Genomic DNA, 21250 nt, shown 5'->3' with positions numbered 1-21250 from the left:
AAATTGGATGGGCAGAAATAGAGGAGGCTAAATTCATGAGCGCATGAAGAGAAGAACGAATCTGTAACGGTAGTTAGTGCCCCCTCTTAACCAACTGGAAGGCAAATGCAACAAGTTTGTTAGTCACCATTTTTCTTTCTTTGAACATTTTTATTGAGGTACAATTCACATACCAAAAACTCCCCTACTGTGAAGACAGAGTTCAGTGATTTTTAGTAAATTTCTCCAGTGCACAGTCATGATGACAACCCAGTGCTACAACTTCCATCTCCCCAGCTGGTCACCTTCATCATTACAATGCCACCTCAGCATCCGAGTCGGCGGCCAGGGCATAAATCCTCAGTCGCTGCTGCAGGTTTCTCAGCCCTTCCAAAGGCTTTGTCTTCCTTATCTGAGGTGTCTGAGTGGCACCACGTGTCAGATAGAGATCCTCCCTTCCCAGGGTATCTGTCTTCAATTGCTGCCCACATTCTCTCTCTCAAGTCCCCTGATAGCTCTTGGTCCTGTTTTCTTCAGCTGGTTATCAACAGTCTGGTGTATGAGGTTCCTCACAGCCGCCCTCTTTCTTAAATCAACGTGGGTTTTTTTTTTTTCAGAGTTAGAGGCTGTGACCAGATTGTAGTGCACACACAAACGCGCACACACACACATAAATCAACTGCCCAACATTCAAGTTGTCTTACTTGACTATTTTTAATATGGGACTCTACAATCTCCAGGATTATTCTCCTATAATTAGAAGCACATAGTCATGTCTTTTAACTGAGTACTGGCCCAAATGCAGAGAACACCTTAATTTTATAAAGCTATTTACTGACTTCTTCCAGCATGCTAGGCTCAGTGCTGAGCATATTGCACATGTTACCTCATGAAACTCCCATAACAACCCAAAGATGACCATCATCCTCACTTTACAAATTAGGAAAATGTGGCTGAGACTTTAAGTTACTTATCCAAGGTAACATAGCTGGGATGTGGCAGAGTTCTGATTTGACTCCAAAGTTCTTGATAAAACCACAAAGAGAATAATTCTTCAGTGGGAAGCTCTTGGTTGAGAGAAACAAATCAGACACAGACTCTGACTTAACATAAGATGCTGGCATAAACAACTACTACTGATTACTCTGTGATCATTTTTGTGGGTCTCAAGCCTTCCCTCTCCTGTAAAATTGTTTAAATAGGTCCATTTAAGATCCACCTGCAGGTTCTGGCGATCTGTTCTTAGCAGAAACTGAGTCTAGGACAACTCTTACACCCCAAACTTTCTGGCCTATAATTCAGAACATCCGCCCATCTCTAGAAAGAATTATAAAGACTCCTGGTCCCCTCTAAGAGCACAAGAAATAACATTGACTTCTAGCATGTCCCACTTCACAAAGGTTGTGTCATTACCGCCAACAGTCCACTTGACCACTCCAGTTGGATGTCCTCATGGGCATCTCACAGCTCACCTCCCTTTCCAAACCCGCACTCCCGGGGCTCTCCACATCTACCTACGACACCTGCACCCACCCAAACCGGAATGCTAGAACCCATCTTTGCCCTCACTCCTAAAATACCGGTGCTTCGAAATTCTGTTCATTTTATTTCATATCTTTTTAAGCTATCTCTTTCTTCTCCAGTCCATAGCAATAAAAAAAAGTCCCACTCCAAATTATCATCATCTCTCAAAGGGAAATTGCTTCACTTGCCTCCCTGCTCCCCAACTTGCCTGTCTTGAATCTGCTTTCCACACAAAGGAATCCCTTTAAATCAAAACTGGATCATGTCACTCTCCCTCTTAAAAATCTTTCAAGGGCTTCCCATTTTACTTAAGAACAATACAAAAGCCTTAAATTTGACTTAAGACAATGAACAAGGCTTCCTCTCCCCCACAATTATCCCCTTTAACCATTATCAGATTTGCTTTTAATTCCTCTAAATAACCAATCCTCTTCCCTGATTCAGGGTCTTTGCAGCCTTGTCCCTTCAAGCCAGAACATTATTACACATCCCCTGCCAGAATAATTTCAACTTAGTCTTCAAGTCCCACCTTAAATATGACCCATTCGGAAAAGGCCTTTTCTCCCAAGTCTACATAAAGTCCCACTATTCTTTCTCAATGGGAAATTATCACAATTTGTGATGGCTGGCAGTTATCAGTTTACTAATTATGCATTTATTTGTTAAGAAATTAACAGAAGGTCACCTCTTCAAGGGAAACAACCATGCAAATTTGTTTACCTTGCATCCTAGCACACTATAGGTACTTAATTTCTGTTGAGTTAATTACTAAATCTGCACAGTCCTCCTAACTAAAAATTAAAAGTGTTTCAAAGATGAATAAACCAGCCCTGGCCAGTAGGGTTCAGTTGGTTGCAGCATCATCTTGGAAACCAAAAGGGGGCAGATTGCATTCCTGGTCAGGGAGCAATCCCAAATTGCAGGCCAGTTGGGACTCATCCGGGAAGCAACCAATCAATGTTTCTGTCTTATATGGATGTTTTTCTCCCTTTCTCTCTCTCCCTCTCTTCCCCTCTCTAAAATCAATAAGCACGCCCCTGGATGAGAATTTAAAAAGATGAAGAAACCAAGGCTCATAGATGGTAACAACCTCCCCTATGGATGGATACACAGCAGGTGATGGGTGAAAGAGAAACATACACCCAAATACGATTCCAATACTCAATCTCTCTCCATCGCCCCACATGACCGCCCAGCCACGATTTTAATCACCAAGGACCATTCCACGAATGCTGTCCCTGGCCTGAAGAAACCACTCTCATTTTCTAGTCTGTGGTATGCCTTGACTTTTTCTAAAGGCACAAACCTTGTTTCTTTCTCCAAGACACACTCCATTATTACTTTCTGTTTGAAAACTCCAAGTCAGAAGGAAAATATCTCATCACGCAAGAGAACACCATGCCCGGACGAGATCCCCAGAGGGCTGAGACCCACCTGGCGCTTACACCCGAGGGCTGACAGTGGGCAGATGCTCCAAAGAAGACACAGAATCTGTTGAAGGGGCGTTTCAGGTTTTATCTGAACAAGCTGCTTCATTTCATTTCCCACCAGAGGCACCATTCATTCATCTGGCAAATATTTACTAAACACCTACCATGTATGTACCTAAGGCATGGTGTTGGGCAATAGGCATATAACAAAAAAAAAAATGCTGCAAACAGCGCAAGCACATCCTTATTCACCTTACAATCTAGCACAGGTAGACTGATGATGAATATTAGCTAACAAGGAGATATTGGGATGGAAAGGTCCAAGGTGCTCTAGGAATGTACCATGGAGAAGGGTCCTCACACAAGGTTTTCAACAAAGGTTGAGGATGATGAGGCTGGCTGAACAAAGGGAAGGAGTTGCATACACATGGAGCAGCAAGGGTCCACGTCATGCTCAGGAAGTTAATGAAGAAACCTAAATATTGGGGTCACGCTTCTTCTCTACCGGGGAGAGTCTAAAATCTGAACTACATCTACAGTTCTATTGCTAGTGTTAGCAATAACCCCTGTAAAATATGCTGTCTTTAAGTCCACTGGCCTAATATGCATATATTAAACCCCACCGGTTATAAGGAAGCCCTTCACACTGCCACTCTCCAAATCCCCCTCTGTACCCTTTATAATTATAGCAAAATCATCCACCCATTCTGGCTTTTACAGCTGATACTGAACAAGCATCTTGATGACTTACTATCGTAACTTCTTCCAGACCAATAAGTGAATGGGCCACTTTCTTTGGGCGAGGCTTGGTTTCTTTAAGATAAAGTCTGATTCACATAGAGCACCATTGCTTGCCCTCAATCTCCTGCCCCTCTTGTATCTCCCCACAGGTCAAACAGGTTACTTTTTAAATCACATATTTGGGCAATCTGCAAGTGTGCTCCCCAATCCCCTACCCTAACTCAAACCCTATAAAGCCAGTCCCTTTCACATCACTACTGCTTGCCCAACCTCAAAAGTCACATAAGGAGCAAACGTTCACTGAGTATAGTGTATTCCATGGTAGGGAGACAAGCACAGACTGGCTAGGAGGGATAGGGCCCAAAGAGCCTTTGTGAGAAATGGACATCCTTATGTACCATACCCAACATTCATAGCACAGAAGCATGGGCCCTTGAGAAGCAAGAACATTTAACTCCTATGGACAGCGCATTGGGCCATCAGGATGGGCCTATTAGAGACTGAGCTCTGGACCCCCACAGGTTGTGTCTTAGAAAGCAATGTTTTTCCTGCAACAGTCAACACTTAAGAGCGTTCTAATCTCAGCAGCCTGGCCTTCGCATCAGGTCTCCTACCTGGGACATGCGCCTCCTTCTGGAAGCTCCCTGGACCCTGGTCCACTGTGGCACTTTCAGGACCACAGGCATCATGGACCCCTGGAAACTGAACTCTCCTGCAAAGGCCCTTTGTTTCCAGCTTTACCGGTTTAACATGCAGCCTGGTCATTCCCGTGTCCACACAGCCCCGGGCTGCAGGGCTTGGTCAGATTCCATCGATATGCAGGGGACCTGACCCAGCTACAAACTACCAGTTCCTCTATTCAGGCTCTAAGTTACATTCTCACTATGTGCCTCTTTTCCAGACTCTTTCACCTCAAACACTCTAAAACTTTCTTCCTAAAACCATCGCAATTACAAATTCACCTAAAATGATGAGGAAGACCAGGAAAAAACCATTATGACTCCAAGATCCTTCGAGAGGATTTAATTGAAGGGCATAAAATCTTAAATAGTACAAATAATCTCCACTAATGGCAGTCCAGACCAGATGACAAGGCAAGTGGGCATGAATTAAAATTACAAATAAACTCATTGGGAACAGATGTCGGAAAGAACTTTCTTCCCACCACTGAAAGTTTTAAACATGCAGCAAAACCCTCCAAAGGCATTGGTGACATTGAAGATACAATTAGAGTCCATTACGAGGAGAATTACACCCCGAGGAGTGTTTCAAGAATTCTGGGATGGGCCAAACGATCAGTGTGTTTTCCTGGAGCAATCCTGAACATACAGGCTCAAGATTGCTGGCTCTTTTTCCTTCCCCTTGAGCTGTGCGCACCAGCAATTCATGAGCAATCATTTTCACGGGAGTTCCATGCACGCTTTTATTGCTTCTCCCCAGGCAGAAGCAGAGATGCCACTCCAGTGCCCAGTCCCCGCCGCTCCACCTCGTGGCCTTGCACTGAAGTAGACAGGCTCCTGCTATACAGAGCCCTTACCCCAGGGTGATGATGAGGCTAAACAAGTCTCAGGGTGCTCAGGCGCACACTGTCCTGAGGCAACCACAACAAAAAATGCAGCCATGATTAGGGCTGCTCTGGGGATGCTGCTGGTGACGGAGGCCTTGGGCCCCGCCCATTGCAACGTGGCCTCTCCCTGCCAGTGTCCATCAGCCTGATTCTCTTTGCATGTCTTCCCTCCTGACTGATCTGTAGTTAGTTCTTCCCCGGAGAACATCCTGGCTGTACTAATCAGCCCTGAGGATGTGAACACCTATTCAGCTGATTGCATGAATTTTTCTCTAAAGGACAAGGGAACGAGTTACAGCGTTTGGCAAGAACCAAAGTATCTGAGGCCCAAGTAAGGATATCAGTTCTGTTCATATAGGGAACACCCTAAGTCAATCATAACTATTCTTAACTCTAAGGTCCTAGGTTTACATGCAAAAAAACACACACAGAAAAAGTCGGTTTAAAGCTATAGTGTTCGCCTCCTCTTCTTGATTAGTTCATTGGGGGTGGGCACGTGAGAAATCATATATGCAAATGGGTATGACTAAAAAACACAGCTTCAAAATCAAGCCAAGTTATAACTTGAGGAAACAAGTCACATCTCAGCAACAGGGGCTTTAATATTATTTCCCATAAGCAATACATACAGCCTGCAGGCTGGAACTAAAAATAATTTCACTCAAATTCACTGACATAAACACGATAGAAATATATGGTAGAAACACATCTTCATCCACCTTGTCTCCTACATTTAAAGAATCGATTCATAAAATGCCATCATTATAACAATCATTATTTTAAAAGTTGAAGAGCTTTCTGGATATCACAGGATCCACCAGTGGGGATCAGAAACCAAAGAGCCCTCTGCACTTTCTCAGATTCACAGTCTAAGCCCCTCACACGGGGTGGCTCATCAGTCCTAATGAAAACGAGCCCTGGAAAACTTCAATTTCCTGAGCAGGAATGAGAAAGGTCTCGACTTAGACCTCTGAGGAATAATACTCTTGTGCGGTGATTTCCCTCAGAAGAATGACCTGACATTCACAGAGAGATAGACAGAGATGATAAATATGCTAATTGCATGGCCTTCGGTGTGGATATTGAAGGAGGCCACAGCCGCTTCATTTTCCATAACCAATAACATCAGGGTGGCGGAACGCAGACAGGTAAAAACACACCACTGTGCTTATCCCTGAACCACGTATCACAGGTCCTTGGAGTCCCTCCCTGCTGCCTGCCAGGGAGCACACAATCTCAATCCGCAAAGCAAATCTCATGGCCTTCCCAGAAACTGGATAAAAATTACTTTCCATACAAATTGAGTGTTTCTCACATTTTCGTTACTTTCTGTCTGAGAAAGGGGAAAGAAGGAGGGGGAGAAGGACTGAATAAGTCGCCTTAGCAGAGGAACACTGGCGGGCTAGTTCCCTCCAAACAGGAATTGGCCAACCCCTCCCTCCTCTTGCAAGACTCCACTCAGAAAACATGAACACGAAGGGAAAAGTAAAAGACAATCAGAAGTCAAAGGGGAAAAATATTTCCCACAACACGGTGAGTAACTAGTATGTTACTTCTAAAGATACTTTTGCTAAATAAATTTGAATTAGGAGATATTGAGTAAAATTCACCAAGAGTATAGTTTGAGACAACAGATCATTGAATTTCATCTGGATTGATTTTTTGCTAACTGTCATGTATACTTTACATTTTCATTGGAAAAAAAAAGAATACCCCACAGCCCAGACAAACAGGCCTTTCATTTCACGATTGGCAGATATGCAGAGCAAGCCCTGGCATGTGGACAAGTGGGTGGGATGTTCCGACCTCCTCTCTGTTACGGGTCAGCAGGGAATAAGGAGGTAAAGACAAGTGCTGAAAAGGGCTTTGGTCAGAAATGATGCTTTCTCCATTCCAGTGTCTCCATTCTGGGATAGGAGCAGAACAGGAGACACCCATACACCTTGACAGTTTAATTCCACCCTCTCCCCACCAGACGTCCCTCCCACATGTTTTCTGAAGACATGGCCTGGTTCCTGTCAAAATGTACATACATACCTGTAATACACATCCTTCCCCCCCAAAAAACCATCGGCTGCCTAATAAAAGAGTTGGCAGCCTCCTGGCTGAGAAGAAAGCAGGCAAGAGGAAGATAAAGAAAATCTTCACTGTCACAGACTGGGTCTGGCTATGATCTAATCTCTGACGCCTCATTCCTGCCTCAAAGCTGAGACAGTGAAAGCCTTGAAGGAGTCTAGGGTTTAATGAGATGTCACCTCTCTCAGCATCTTCACTGGGAAAGAAGCACATGCATTCCTAGAGGTGCTAGCAGAAGCAGTCGCACCTGGTCTATTGTAAACTGGGGCATAGCAATGAAATGTCTCTTGAATTTCTGTGAGATAATCAATGAGATTATCTCATTGATTAGAGATAATTCTGCTCTAATGAAACCATAAATCAGAAAGGATTGACATAAACTGAGTCCCACTTGGCACCTCAACCAATAGCAATTTAGAGAGTTTGCATTACATTGCCAGACCTTCCTAACAACCCTATCAGTTCCCAATAAATGCATCCCTCTGAACATTCTAGTCAAGTGTCAGGTCCTTCTAAAGCATCCCAGTGGCAAATATGCTGGTAGCCAAGAGAGCCGATAAAGAAAGGAAGATTCCATAATGGCAATGGCATCACGTCACTGATTCTAAGAGCTATTCATGGCTACCAACATACTAGCATTTCCTAAGAATGTTACCAAAACATTGCCCTCTCATCGCCAACCACAGACAAAAATTTCCGCCTAAGCTGAAACACTCCATGATAATATACAACATTTTTATACATGAGAAGGTGCTAGCAGAGGGGCCAGCACATTATGGGCTGCCATCTGCATTTGTACATAAAATTGTACTGGAACACAGCCACACTCACTCATTTGTTTACTTACCTGTTGTCTACGCTGCCTTTGCAATACAACAGCAGAGTTAAGTAGCTGGGAGAGAAACCTTCTGGCCCTTAACAGAAAATGTGTGCCAACCTTCGTGCTGGAGAAAAGATTTTTAACAAGTAAAACAGGGGGTTGCCTAAGCTATGCTGCTACCCTGCAGATCTTTAACTCTGGAAGCTTCCAGAGGAAGCCAAAGGGGATCCAACTCACTATTTGAGAATGTGGAGGAGGATTTATGATGGGTATACTTTCAAAAAAATATCTGTAAGTTTAACTGGATTTGTTTTTGAAGATTTCAAATAAATGTAAAGATCTCCTGATCTCCTAATTAGATGTCGTCATCTAATTCTGCCCGGGGCGGGGTAAGTTTTAGGGAGAAAGTGATATTTGAGGGGTTTGGAGACATAAGAATAAATTTGGAAAAGAAGGGGATTTCAAGAAGAGAGAGCAAAACAACTTCTCCCCAAGAATTAAGTAGCAATTAGGTGTTACTTACCTGAACCAGTTTTCCTCACAAAAATTTGAACATGATATATGAATCTATGGAAAAGGATTTACTCTAAGTTATCCTCTGTTGGATTTGGGAATTGGCCCATGGAAAGAGCGGAGAAAAATGCTCCCATCCCACTCATGAGAAATATGTAATAACGGTGATAAAGGTCATTACTGCAGGAACTGTCATTATCATCATTACAGGAATTACTGTGTGCTGAACACTTATCACACGCTGGGCATGATGCTAAGTTGCGTGTGCATGATCCCATTTAATCCTCACAACGGGCCTATGAAGTAGATGCTATTATTATCCCCACTTTCTAATTAAGGAGACCAGGACCGAGAAAGGTAGATAGGGGTACCCAGGTTTCTAAGTAGCAGAGCAGACTTCTACAAGTCACGCTATTACCACCATACAATTCATTAATCCCTCAGGTCCCCAAAGCCACCCAACCCCCAGCCCAGGCTCGGCCGCCACCATGCCCACTTACCTCTGCAGACCCTGCAGCACTGGTTCTCTGGGAGAATGTGGTCCTTCTCTGAGCAGTTCAAAGGGGGGCATGCTTCTGTGATTTTTACTAAAACTCCACCCTGGAAGTCAGATAATAAAGAAAAGAAAAAAAGTGGTCATATTTTTAGTCAACGATACCAGGATCTAACACTCTCGTTAACAGCCTGCAGTGATAACAACTCACAACAGTTAACAGTTCTCCCAAGAACTACACAATCATGACAAAGTGACTAATTAAATCTGCGAGCCTGCTGGAAGAGAAGTCACACTCCCCTTTCTATACCGAAAGAGCCGCAATTTCAGCAAACGGTTTCTGAGTATTGTCTGTGTCACAGAAGGTCCCTGCCAGCACCCTGGGAAATCATCACAGCAAACAACTCTCGGGTGGGAGAGTCCTCTGTCACGTTTGCTGATTTCTCTGGTGCAAATGCCCCAACGACGGCCGATTTTGAGCTACCAGCTTGATGTCACCGAACACAGAGCTGGGAAGTGACATGCAACAAGCTCTCCGAGCGCCTCCAAGACATTTCAGGGCTCCACGCGTCACAAGCACGGTGGGGCCCAGAGATGAATAAGACATCTTCCTGGCCTGTGATGACCTCATGGTTCAGATGAAAAGAGAAATAAAAAAACCTCTTAAACTATAAACTATAATACAATACAGGAAACCCTTTAAAAATGTGCTCTCATTAAGGCATGATAATGTGTCATGGGAAAATACTAATTCTGCCCAGGTGTGGAGAAATTATGAAGATGCCACATTTGAAATATGGAATAAAATAAGGACGAAAAGACTTTCCCGACAGAAGAAGCAGACAAAGAGGCAAGGTACACCGGTACATCGGAGCTGAAGAGGGTCGTTCGGATGAGCACTAGATGTCCCCGAGATACAAATGAAATCACTTACAATAAAAATTTAAATAGGCGGCAGGTGATCCTTTACGATCTCACTTCACCAAAGGTCCTCTTGGTTAACATTATGAGCATCTGTATTTAGTTTTGATCTGAATTTTAAGAATCAGTCCATTAATTATTATTAAAAAGGGGGTGGAGAGTCCCAGATTATATCTAAAATGTGAGGGTGCTCTCTCCCATTTTTAAGAAGTACAGCATATTCTCACTGGTATTTCCTTTTATTTATTTAGTTTGAATTTTTTTCAATTACAGTTCACAGTCCCTACTACTTTGTATTAGTTTCAGGTGTACCGTGTAGTGGTTAGCCAATCCTAGACTTGACTCTCTTCTATTCTTAAGGGGATGTTTAGGTGAACCAAGAGGCAAGCTCGAGAAAGAGTTTCATTTAGAGCCAAAAGGTCACTTCTGACACGGAGGAGAGGACAGGATAGAGCCAGACAGCCAGGAGGGACGGGGAAGACGCTGACTTTTCACCTCCCAGAGACTCTATCACGCTGTGGTCCCAGAGTTCACTGACTTGGCAGGGATTCCCATTCTAGCAGGCACATCCATTCTTAAATAAGAGCATAAACATAACTTTAAATGTCCAATATACATTTAACTCCCAATTACTCATCATTTGGGTGATTTACACCAGGGCTTCCTGGCCTCTCTCAGCATTTTCAACCCAGACAGTCCATCCTCTAGAGTTCCTCAGGGTGTCTTTTTTTCCTTCCCCATTGCTCTCTCTCTATCCTTAATCTGTCCAAAGACAACCAGATCTCTTGCTTTTCTCATGATTCTATCTTCACACGGGGCCTAAGATCTGAGAATTTATTCCGCTATTTATCCTCAGTTCACCATTTCAGCTGGATTCCATTCCCACCCCCAAACCCAACCACATACGGTGGCTTGTAGCCCCAAGAGTTAGCACCAGTCTGAAGGCCAGCAGGCCTATCAGATGTACCTTCCTTTCTCCAACGGGGAATCAAACCAATTACTACAAACCAAGGGAATAATAACCTTGCTTTTAGGAGCATGAGCTAAATGCAAAGGAAAATGCAATGCTTAATTACTTAACCATTATCGCCTCTACTTCTATCCTTTCATATTACTATATTTTTTCATTACCTCCTGCCTCCTTGTATAAATAAGAATAGCGGACACTGTTGGGCCTCTTTTATCAGCTCTGTGTGCTCATCCCCCAGTTTCTGAATGCTTTGCTGCTCATGGATCTTCCCCCCCACCCCCGCCCTCAGGGGGTCCCCCTGGAGCACTGGAGTCACTTTGCCCACGCAGAGTGCCAGAGTTATCTGCAAGTTCTACACCTCCCACTCCCCAAACCCAAAGACAGAGCCTAACAGGCATGGGAGGTTCTTCACGGGGAAGAGAGACAACAGCTGGAGTGTAATTTACACTCCAGAACCCCTGGAAGGTTCCGGGTCTGCCCTGCCTTTCAGCTCACCTCTCCCCTGCTCAGTTCCCTGCCCAGTTCCCTGCCCTTCTCCCCCCTGCATTCCCTTCACACTTGCTGGCTTCTCCTGGGACCTACCATTGTAAATCACCTGTAGGGAAACCCTTAGTGCAGGGTCTGGTCTGGGAGAACCCAAACTAGGACGATAACATAAACTTCACTCATACTATCAAAAATCTAACTATTAAGAGAGATTATCTCTAGGTAGTGAGATTCTGCAGTGATTTCCGTTTCCTTCCTTATAAAACTTTTCCTTCTATGTTCCAAATTCCTTACCTTGTGTATTTGTGTTTGCTTTTGTAAAAGAATTTTTCAAATGCTAGAGATTTTTTTAAATAATCACTATGACAGTTTCTTTTTAAATAATAAGGGCTTCCTGTAGCTGATGATTAAAGCAGTCAACAATTGTAATCAACCTTTAACATATTTGATGAGTAAAAGCATTTCAAATGTTAAAATAGAGACAAACGATTTTGCATAAATGTGAAAATAATAAGTGCCACAAATCCACTTAGGCCAGACACATAATTAGGCACCAACCTTTTTTAAACTGTATTTTTAACACTATATCTGGTAAGAAGTATCTAATGATTAATATTTTTTCATCCTCCTGATTATGGTATGTTATTTTCTGACCCCTGGAACTCTGCATTGGTGAGAAAATACAATCCTGCCAGTGCTTCTCATTTAGAGCAACCATCCCATGTCACTGGGCAAATATAAACACTTTCAATTTACTATTCACTGTGCTTCAACCTGAATTTCTAACAACATATAAAATTTGCTTCTCTAAGTAAAACTAATTTGTTGCCAGCCTGAAGAAATATTGCAGGGCATCAATAATTGGACAAACTTGAGCGAGACAGTTAGGAGATATTACTCGTCTTGATTGTTTTAATTTTGTTTACTCATTAATTGATTTTATAGAGAGGAAAGAAGGGAGGGAGGGAAGAAAGGAAGGCAGGCAGGCAGGCAGTACCGGAAAGGGGTGGGGGCAGAGAGAGAGAAACACTGATTTGTTGTTCTACTTAGTCACACATTCATCGGTTGATTCTTGCACATGCCCTGACCAGGGATCAAACCCACAACCTTGGCAAATTGGGACAACACTCTAACCAACTGAGCTACCTGGCCAGAGCTCATCTTGATGTTTAAAAAATAATATATTAACTTCTGGGGAAACGTGGTGAAGGCATTTGAAAGGAGAGTTAGTTTCTTGTCTAATTGGTATTGCTGAAGCATTAAAATGATCCCGGGAAAATGGAAATGGACAAATCTCCAGGCAGCCCTTTGTCGACTGGGGATCTGCATCTGAACCACAGACCACAGAAAATTACCTAATTATTGGCTCAATTCTCCCAAGGATAGTACTTATATAGCACCATTTGAAATGCCTAGGAGAGAAGCTAATTCATTACACAGAACAGGTACCACAGGACATTAGGGCTTCAATCTTGAGAAAGGCTGCCGACAAAAGACGGGAGGCCCTCTGATGTTTGATGCCAACAAAAGGCCATCACCCTCCCTCCTGGCTGGCAACATCTATTAAATGTGTCACAAGGCTCTTTCTGTGGCCTTTTATAAAAAACTATCCTTTATCAAGGAAATCAAAGAGCCATTGCCTGACCAATCTGGTCTTAGGTGGATGAACAAGTAGTAATTCCATCCTTCTGAACTTGCTTTTCTAAAACTCAGAAATGGGAATTATTTCCTAATCAGTCTAACACTATGCAGAGTGGCAAGGGAGAGGCTAAGAGCCAGATGACATGGGCTCAGGTCCCAGCTAGGTCTCTGACCAGCTCTGCAGCTCTGGTCTTCTGTGCCTTAATTTCCTCCTCTGTAAAATGGGCATAAAAAGAGGACCTATCTCATTGTGCTATTATGATGTTTACACGAGGTAACATGTCTAAAATGTTTAAACAGTGTCTAGAAAATACTAGGTGCTCAAGGAATGTTAAATATCATTGCCGATAGCCTTCTCTCTGTACAGCAAGTAAACATTTAGTAAATAACTGTAGAAAAACAATAAAGGAAGAAATTAATGACTTTTAAAAGGATGAAATTACTCAAATATATACACATATAACCTGTGCAAATAGAGTAACCTATCTGCTCCAACTTCTTTCTAAATTGCACAAATGTAACAAAATGGAAACAGTAAAAAATGAACCAAACTTTGTAGAACAGGGGCGTTGAGCTCATTTTCACTGGGGGCCACATTAACCTCGTGGTTGCCTTCAAAGGGCCGAATGTAATTTGAACTCCTTAAATGTTAAGGAGTAGTTACATTTACACAGGCCTAAAATTACATTTGGCCCTTTGAAGGCAACCACGAGGCTGACGTGACCCCCAGTGAAAATGAGTTTGGAAATGAATGTAGAACATGTACCATGTGCCCGTAATACTGGTAAGTGCCATTCCAATAATCTGGCACTTAAATCCACGCCCATATTGTGGAGAGGTCTCAAGTGGTGACTCTCTTGATCCTCTCTGATGATAACAGAGATCAAGTCACCATTGTGATCCCACTGCTTCTGTGCCCGTTGTAAGGGATGGAGGCATGGCAGACACTGGAGTCATCAGCCCAGTGGGCAAAATTGCCTTTAGTCACCCCAGCTTTCCCAGGAGTAGAAGAAAAGAGTAGGGGCATTAGAATCCAAGGGGCTTTCCCTCCCCTAGAACCAAAACAATGTACAGAGATGAGGACGTGTATGGTCCTACTTACAGAAGGAATAAGAACAGTTCACGTTCACTGAGGACTGACTTCGCGACAAGCACTCCACCAAGTCCTTCACAGGCTTCATCTCATTTGTTCGGCCCAGCATCCCAGGGTGGTGAAGAGCCAGCCCCAGGTTGGAGACCACCCACCAGCNAAATGGAAACAGTAAAAAATGAACCAAACTTTGTAGAACAGGGGCGTTGAGCTCATTTTCACTGGGGGCCACATTAACCTCGTGGTTGCCTTCAAAGGGCCGAATGTAATTTGAACTCCTTAAATGTTAAGGAGTAGTTACATTTACACAGGCCTAAAATTACATTTGGCCCTTTGAAGGCAACCACGAGGCTGATGTGACCCCCAGTGAAAATGAGTTTGGAAATGAATGTAGAACATGTACCATGTGCCCATAATACCGGTAAGTGCCATTCCAATAATCTGGCACTTAAATCCATGCCCATATTGTGGAGAGGTCTCAAATGGTGACTCTCTTGATCCTCTCTGATGATAACAGAGATCAAGTCACCATTGTGATCCCACTGCTTCTGTGCCCGTTGTAAGGGACGGAGGCATGGCAGACACTGGAGTCATCAGCCCAGTGGGCAAAATTGCCTATAGTCACCCCAGCTTTCCCAGGAGTAGAAGAAAAGAGTAGGGGCATTAGAATCCAAGGGGCTTTCCCTCCCCTAGAACCAAAACAATGTACAGAGAGGAGGACGTGTATGGTCCTACTTACAGAAGGAATAAGAACAGTTCACGTTCACTGAGGACTGACTTCACGACAAGCACTCCGCCAAGTCCTTCACAGGCTTCATCTCATTTGTTCTGCCCAGCATCCCAGGGTGGTGAAGAGCCAGCCCCAGGTTGGAGACCACCCACCAGCTCGCCCACTCCCAGGCCTGACAGCGCCTTGCCGATGGAGGGATCGTAGAGCCCTTGCTAACACACGATCCTCACCTCTGCCTCGGCCTAAGGAGCCCCTGCGCACAGCGCCCTCTGATGCAGAGACCACCACACCTGCGCGCCCACCAGACTGTCTGGCCCTGGAATCTCTGGCATTCCCAGGGGCAGCCAAGAGGGAGCAAATGGGAAATACAACAGGGAAGTTCAAGGGAGTGAACCCCTGGGGGTAGATTCTGACCAGTGAGAGACAGGAAACAGGAGAGAGCCTTCCTTCCCCCAAATTCCCCATAAAGAATTGGATTTAAGCTTCTTGAGAGATTCTGCAGGTCTCTGATGCTTCATTCTCCCCTATCTTTAAAATACAGTCCTTCCTTTTCCCCAGAAAATGAAAGGATGTGGGTACAAATACCAGCAAAGATGGCCTATTCTGAGACACAGTGGTCAGCATCTCTGTAGATGCCCCACAAAAGCAGCCAGGCTTTGGTGTGGAGCTGCGTCTGCCCTAATGTGCCACCTTGCATCAGCTCTCCATCCTTTACTTCCTGCCCTCGGTCTCTCACTCTGGCATTCCTGGGACAAGACCTCAACCAAGTAACTGTATGGCTAGCTCCCACACTTGATCCAGAGCATTGCTCAAATGCTACCTCCCCAGACCCCCACCCCAAAGCTCCCTAGCCCTTCAGCCTGGTTTGCACTGTTTATAGAATGTGGTGCTCTACCGTACATTTATTTATGTTCTCACTGCCTGTCTCTCCCACCAGACCACAGTGCTGTAAAGACAGGGGCTTTGTTTTGCTTGCTATTGTGCAATCATGGTATGTATCAGTGGCTCAGTGCATGGTGGTTGAATGATCATTGATTGAGATCTATGGTTCTACCCCGCTTCTTTCAAGAAATACATGGGAGGAGGCAGGCAGGAGACAGAGGTAGGTTCTAACACTGCATCAGACACTTGGGTGTTGAGGTAACATTGTCCACAGCTGGCATCACAGACTGCTTCCAACACAACTCAAAACCCTTCCACAGGGCCACCTGCTCTGACTCACAGTAGATTCTACCCCTCTTCCCCTTCTCATGTCCTTCCCTTCATAGCTCTGCACAAGGCTACCTGACCCACAGCCGACCACACGCTAACCACACAATGGCAGTGGCTAGGACCTCCCATCCTGCACTCCAGTGCACCACAGAGGGTCCTCCTCCTCCTCAGGGACCCATTCAGGCCACCATGCTCCGCCCCAGAACCCTATCGAAAGCCAACATATCTATCTGAAATTCCCTGCAAGGGGCAGGGAATGGAGATTGAAACTTACTCGGCATTCCCGACAGATCTTGGTTAAAATCCGCTGGCCTTCCGCAAGGACTTTTCCTCCATAGATACATTTTGCTGTAATAAAACAGAAAAACGGGTCAGACAGTTAAGCTATGCAACAAAATAGCTGCAGAGGTGCCATCAAACTCCAGTCGATTCCACAGAACACAGATTCTCTGATTCGAATCAGTACATATCTCTGTGTCTAGAGAAAGACGTGAGAACAGTGTACGTGTGTGTCGGGGGGATGGGGACTGCTGCATCCTCCAGTCAGAACACCATCACAATTATGTTTGTCCTGAGTCCTTCACACCAAGGATATAGAACTATCACAATGACACAGCTGCGGAAGGAACTAGGGAGTGAACTGATGTGGTCAGAAGATAAAGAAGTGGCCATCGTCTCCAAGGAGCACAAGAGCAGGACTTTAATGCAGACGTGCCTGCTGTAGGAGGAATGACTAGGTACAAGGGAACTCCCCTGTGTCCCATCCATCAGAACGTCAGCCACACGGCAGAAAGATGCCATTTTTCCCTTGGGGACACAAAACATGCATGTCCTTAGCCTATCAGTTCCCAAGAAGCTCAGAGACAACTGAGAAATATGGGCCCCTCGAGTTAAGTGCTTTATCAACGCACCAGAGAGTCTGCCTTCGGAAAGGAGAGCTTCACAGGCTAACGGGGACATGGAGTAGACAGGCCTTGTGGAAAACGCGAAAGAGAAGCATAAAATGGAGCTCCCACCACTCAATTTGGATTCCCCTGGGACTCAGTCCTCGACCCAACTTGCTGACCTACTTTCAGGCAAGTGCAGAACATGTTAATTTGATGTGACCCTCCTGTGTTTCCACCAAACCCTCCAGCCACATCGATAGGAACCGGGAAGCCAAGGCCTGATCGCTCCCTCCCCGACCCGGATGAGGACCTTTCTAGCCCTAGTCCTCAGGAGGAGCAGAAGTGAAGACACGCACACTAAAGAGCCCTACCGCCAATCACTGTTTGTTTTATAAAAATCACCTCACCTCTCAGAACCTCCTTTTCTATATCTGTTAAAAATAGGTTGATTAAACGTGACAGTTTCCTAGTTCTATGTTGTTACAACTCTCATGGAATGTTCAAGTACGTAGGGACATTGGCAATGAACTTGTCCAACTCCTGTTTGCCACAGGAAGGGGAAAGCCCACAGGCACTGGTTTACTTAACCTCATAATCCCACAGAGGAGGCTGTGGTGTGCTCTCCAGATCCCCCTCCATGGCCAAAGGATACACTCCTGCAGCTGCTGGGACAGTGGACAACCAACAGCTCTCAGCTAAGGGTTGTTTTTTAATGTTTTTATTTATTTATTTTTAGAGAGAGGGGGCAGGAAGGAGAAAGAGTGAGAGAGAAACATCAATGTGTGGTTGCCTCTCATGTGTCCCCTACTGGGGACCTGGCCTGCAACCCAGGCATGTGCCCTGACTGGGAATCAAACCAGTGACCCTTTGCTTCACAGGCCCATGCTCAATCCACTGAGCTACACCAGCCAGGGCTCAGCTAAGTTTTGATCTAAGACTTGTTCTTGGCTGAAGAACAAGCCCAAGGTCAAGTCCCCTTCAGCCAAAGAGTGGGTGATGATGCTAGGACAAAGTCCTGGCCCTCAGCCCCACTGCGGATAACTCTGACAGGTCTGCTCCACTCTGAGCTCCCTGTAGGAAGGACTGAGGGAGCTGCCGTCACTGAGCCACAGCTCAGCTCTCCTCCTGCCCAGCTCTGCATCCTCCTCTCTCTCATTCTCACTCCGGGAAACCCTGACAGAGCTTCCTGATAAAGCACAAGTCTCCATGTCAGAGTTTGTTTTCCCTCAGAATCTGACCTGCTGCAACCCACACCTCACTCAGATCTGTTCATACTGACACCCACCATCAGTGAATGGTGGCTGTATCCACCCCAGCCCCACACCCTACCACTGGGATCCTTCTCACCTGTGTGATCGATACCCACATCCTAGCCATGCTCCCTCCTTAAGTTTCTGAAGTCAACCTGCTCTCCTCCATCCCCCAACACCTCCCCCACAGACAGTCTTCGCTCAGGTCACCTCATCCTTCCAGCTTAATGCACCTGAACTTCCTAACTTGTCTTCTGTGTTCTGGCCTCAATCTTTATCCAGTCCTTCCCATGCAAAAGTCAGATTTTTTTAAATCACCAAGACACTGTCTGCTTTAAAATCATTATGGATCTTCAGTGCCCTCAATATAGTCCAAATTTCTTAACTCGGAACTCAAGGCCATTTATGTGCCTCCTCTTTGTCTCTCGAGCTTTCTAGCTCAGCAATTCCCTTGCATTCCATGACCCTCCCAAACATCCACACCTCCACAATGCTCTAGCCAGGAATTCTCTCCCACTCCTGGGACTTGCGTAGACCATTCTCTCCTCCAGGAAGATCCCGTCTCACCCACCTTCACTGGCAGCCTGCCTTCCTACATATATACCCACCAGTTCAGCTTCAACTTGGGTCTGACTTTGAACACTGAGGTGATGCTCTGACTGTGTGCTTCTGTTGTACTTGGACCTAGCCCTAACATAGCACATACCACATTTTATCTCAGTAGCCTAGTTCCCCTGCTAACTGTAACCACTAGGAAAGTAGGGACTGCATCTATTCAGTTTTACCTCCAGCCCCAAGCTCAGTGCCTCTCTGGGCCTATTGTTACTAACAATAAATAATGTTAGAACTAACGAGCCTCCAGTTGGTAGTAAAAGCCAGTCAAATTTCCTGATTCCCAGATAAGAGTTCTTTCTGCTACTCGATGCAATTTTTTAAATTTATTTTTATTTTTCAATTACAGTTTACATTCCACATCACTCTTTACAAGCTTCCGATGTACAGCAAAGTGGTTAGAAAACCATGCACTTTACAGAGCGGTGTCCCCCCGCCTCTTCGAGTACCCATGGGCCCCACACACAGACATCCCCATGTAATTGGCTGTATTCCCTCCTGCAATCTGCATCTCTGTGCTCCGTGACGTTAAAAGCAGACACCAAGGGCCTCAGAACAAAAACAGCAACAATGGCAACAAAAAGGTAGAGAATCACTGTAATTTTCTAGGTAGGCTCCTTATTATCCTCATTCAATGTATATACTTGCACATGCAGTCACACCTCGGTCCACATCAGCTTCAGAACTCATCAAACCCAGTACGCATCGTATCTTGACAAGAAAAAATGCTTCATCCGTTGGCGTTCGCTCACCGCCCGCCGGACCTGCTAGAACTTGCATGAGTCGCGATGACACCCCAAAAGAGAAAATGTTTCATGGTCACTGGCTCGCCACTCGTCAAAATGAATTAATGATGAGTACTGAGGTACCACTCTGTATGTGTATGTGTGTATCCCTAATCATCTTTTATGCCTCCATTTTCTAGAAAAATCATGACTTACTGGGGCTAATGAGGATGTGGGCTCCCCAGTTTCCTTGTGTGCTTGCACGAGGAGCCCACAGCTCCCAAAGCCCGGAATCTCTGTCCAATGAACTCCCCAGCACGGCTGCCGCCAACCTGGCAGGGCGGTTCCCTCCAGAGTGACAGTTCTGCTAAATGCCCTGCTGTCAAATCTGCCATCTGCTTCCTGCCCAAGCTGGGAAGCCAAGTAGGCTTTCCTTCCTGACCTTGCCCCTTGACCGCACAATGGCACAAGCACACTTGCTACCCTGCCTGATTACTCTCTTCCCCTGACTCATCCCAAACTCCTATGTGGAGATAAGAGTGTTTTATTGTTTACATTCACAGCGCCCATGGGGACTCATGCAGCCCTCAAATCCACCAGTCGGTATAAAAATCAAACGTCCACTAAACTTTATGGCCTCGCACAGCCGTGTGCTTTGGGGGCGTCCATTAAACTCAGCATGATCCTACACGCCCCTGCCACTTGCAGCTTTGGCACTGGTGTGGGATTCGGCTATGATCAGGATACCAAGTGTATGTGGAATTACCTTAGGACAGCCTTCCCGACACCCACCGGAGGTCCCCAGACTGTGCCCTGTCTCTCACTCTCCCCTCTTCTCTGGCAGTGCCCTCTTTGCCCGCCACCGCCTTCCGTACGCCTAATATCAGTCCTCATTATCCAGCCTTCAGATCTCCAGCCAGAGGGCTTATTTTTGATGTCTGAGGAAAATCAAGCACGAGGTGAGTCAGGCTCTGGTGCCTTTGTCTGGGGCTTTGGGGACTCCAATCCAACAGCTTCCAGTGCGAGTAGAAATGTGAATGGCTACCTGAAGCCCTTCACATCACGCTGGGGACATGCAAACAAGGACATTTCACAGTGTCTGACTGTGAAATTGACACTCGGCACCAACACAACCTTCTGAACGGTGTCAGAAACAAACGTGCCAGGGATTTAGAGAAATAGGTATACAGTTGAGGTTTTTGCATTCACAGACATCTAGCCCTTCAAATTTGAAGCTGAGTTCTCTAGTGCAATGACTGGACACTTGTGCCATTTGGGTGCATATTAAGTACACAACTGACAGGTACGACTCAACACAAGGCTGCTCTGTCTCTGTTTAGGTATTGTGCCCTACACATACTTCAGCCGTCCCTTGTCACTCAGTAGCCTAGAATATCGAAGTCGGCCGTCTGTACCCTGGTTTAAAGGAGAGTGGCAGTGCGATCCTTCCTCCGTGAGCTCACTCGTACAGCTGGCTTCAGACACCACCCACACAAGCCATGTCCACCAGTTTCCCTGTCAACACCTTTGCCACATTTTCACCACAAATATTTTCACCACCTGAATGGCCATTGGCAATTTCA

At 45.3% G+C, this 21250-nt stretch overlaps 1 protein-coding gene across 3 annotated transcripts in view; it reads right to left on the bottom strand.

The window, feature by feature from the left end:
* The window catches only part of NELL1 (neural EGFL like 1), a 729607-nt gene that overhangs the window by 533567 nt on the left and 174790 nt on the right, over positions 1-21250 (bottom strand). For all 3 annotated transcript variants that reach the window (XM_037040389.1, XM_037040387.1, XM_037040388.1), the window contains 2 exons: positions 16468-16541; positions 9151-9250 (listed from right to left, as the gene is read on the bottom strand). In XM_037040389.1, coding sequence (XP_036896284.1) covers positions 9151-9250; positions 16468-16541 — 174 coding nt within the window. The remainder of the gene's footprint in view (positions 1-9150; positions 9251-16467; positions 16542-21250) is intronic.

Source organism: Sturnira hondurensis, unplaced genomic scaffold (genome assembly GCF_014824575.4).
Source record: "Sturnira hondurensis isolate 20B ecotype Veracruz unplaced genomic scaffold, ASM1482457v3 Scaffold0002638, whole genome shotgun sequence".
NCBI lineage: Eukaryota > Metazoa > Chordata > Mammalia > Chiroptera > Phyllostomidae > Sturnira > Sturnira hondurensis.
Note: the sequence above shows the minus strand (reverse complement) of the source record. Positions and strands in the feature narration are given on the sequence as shown.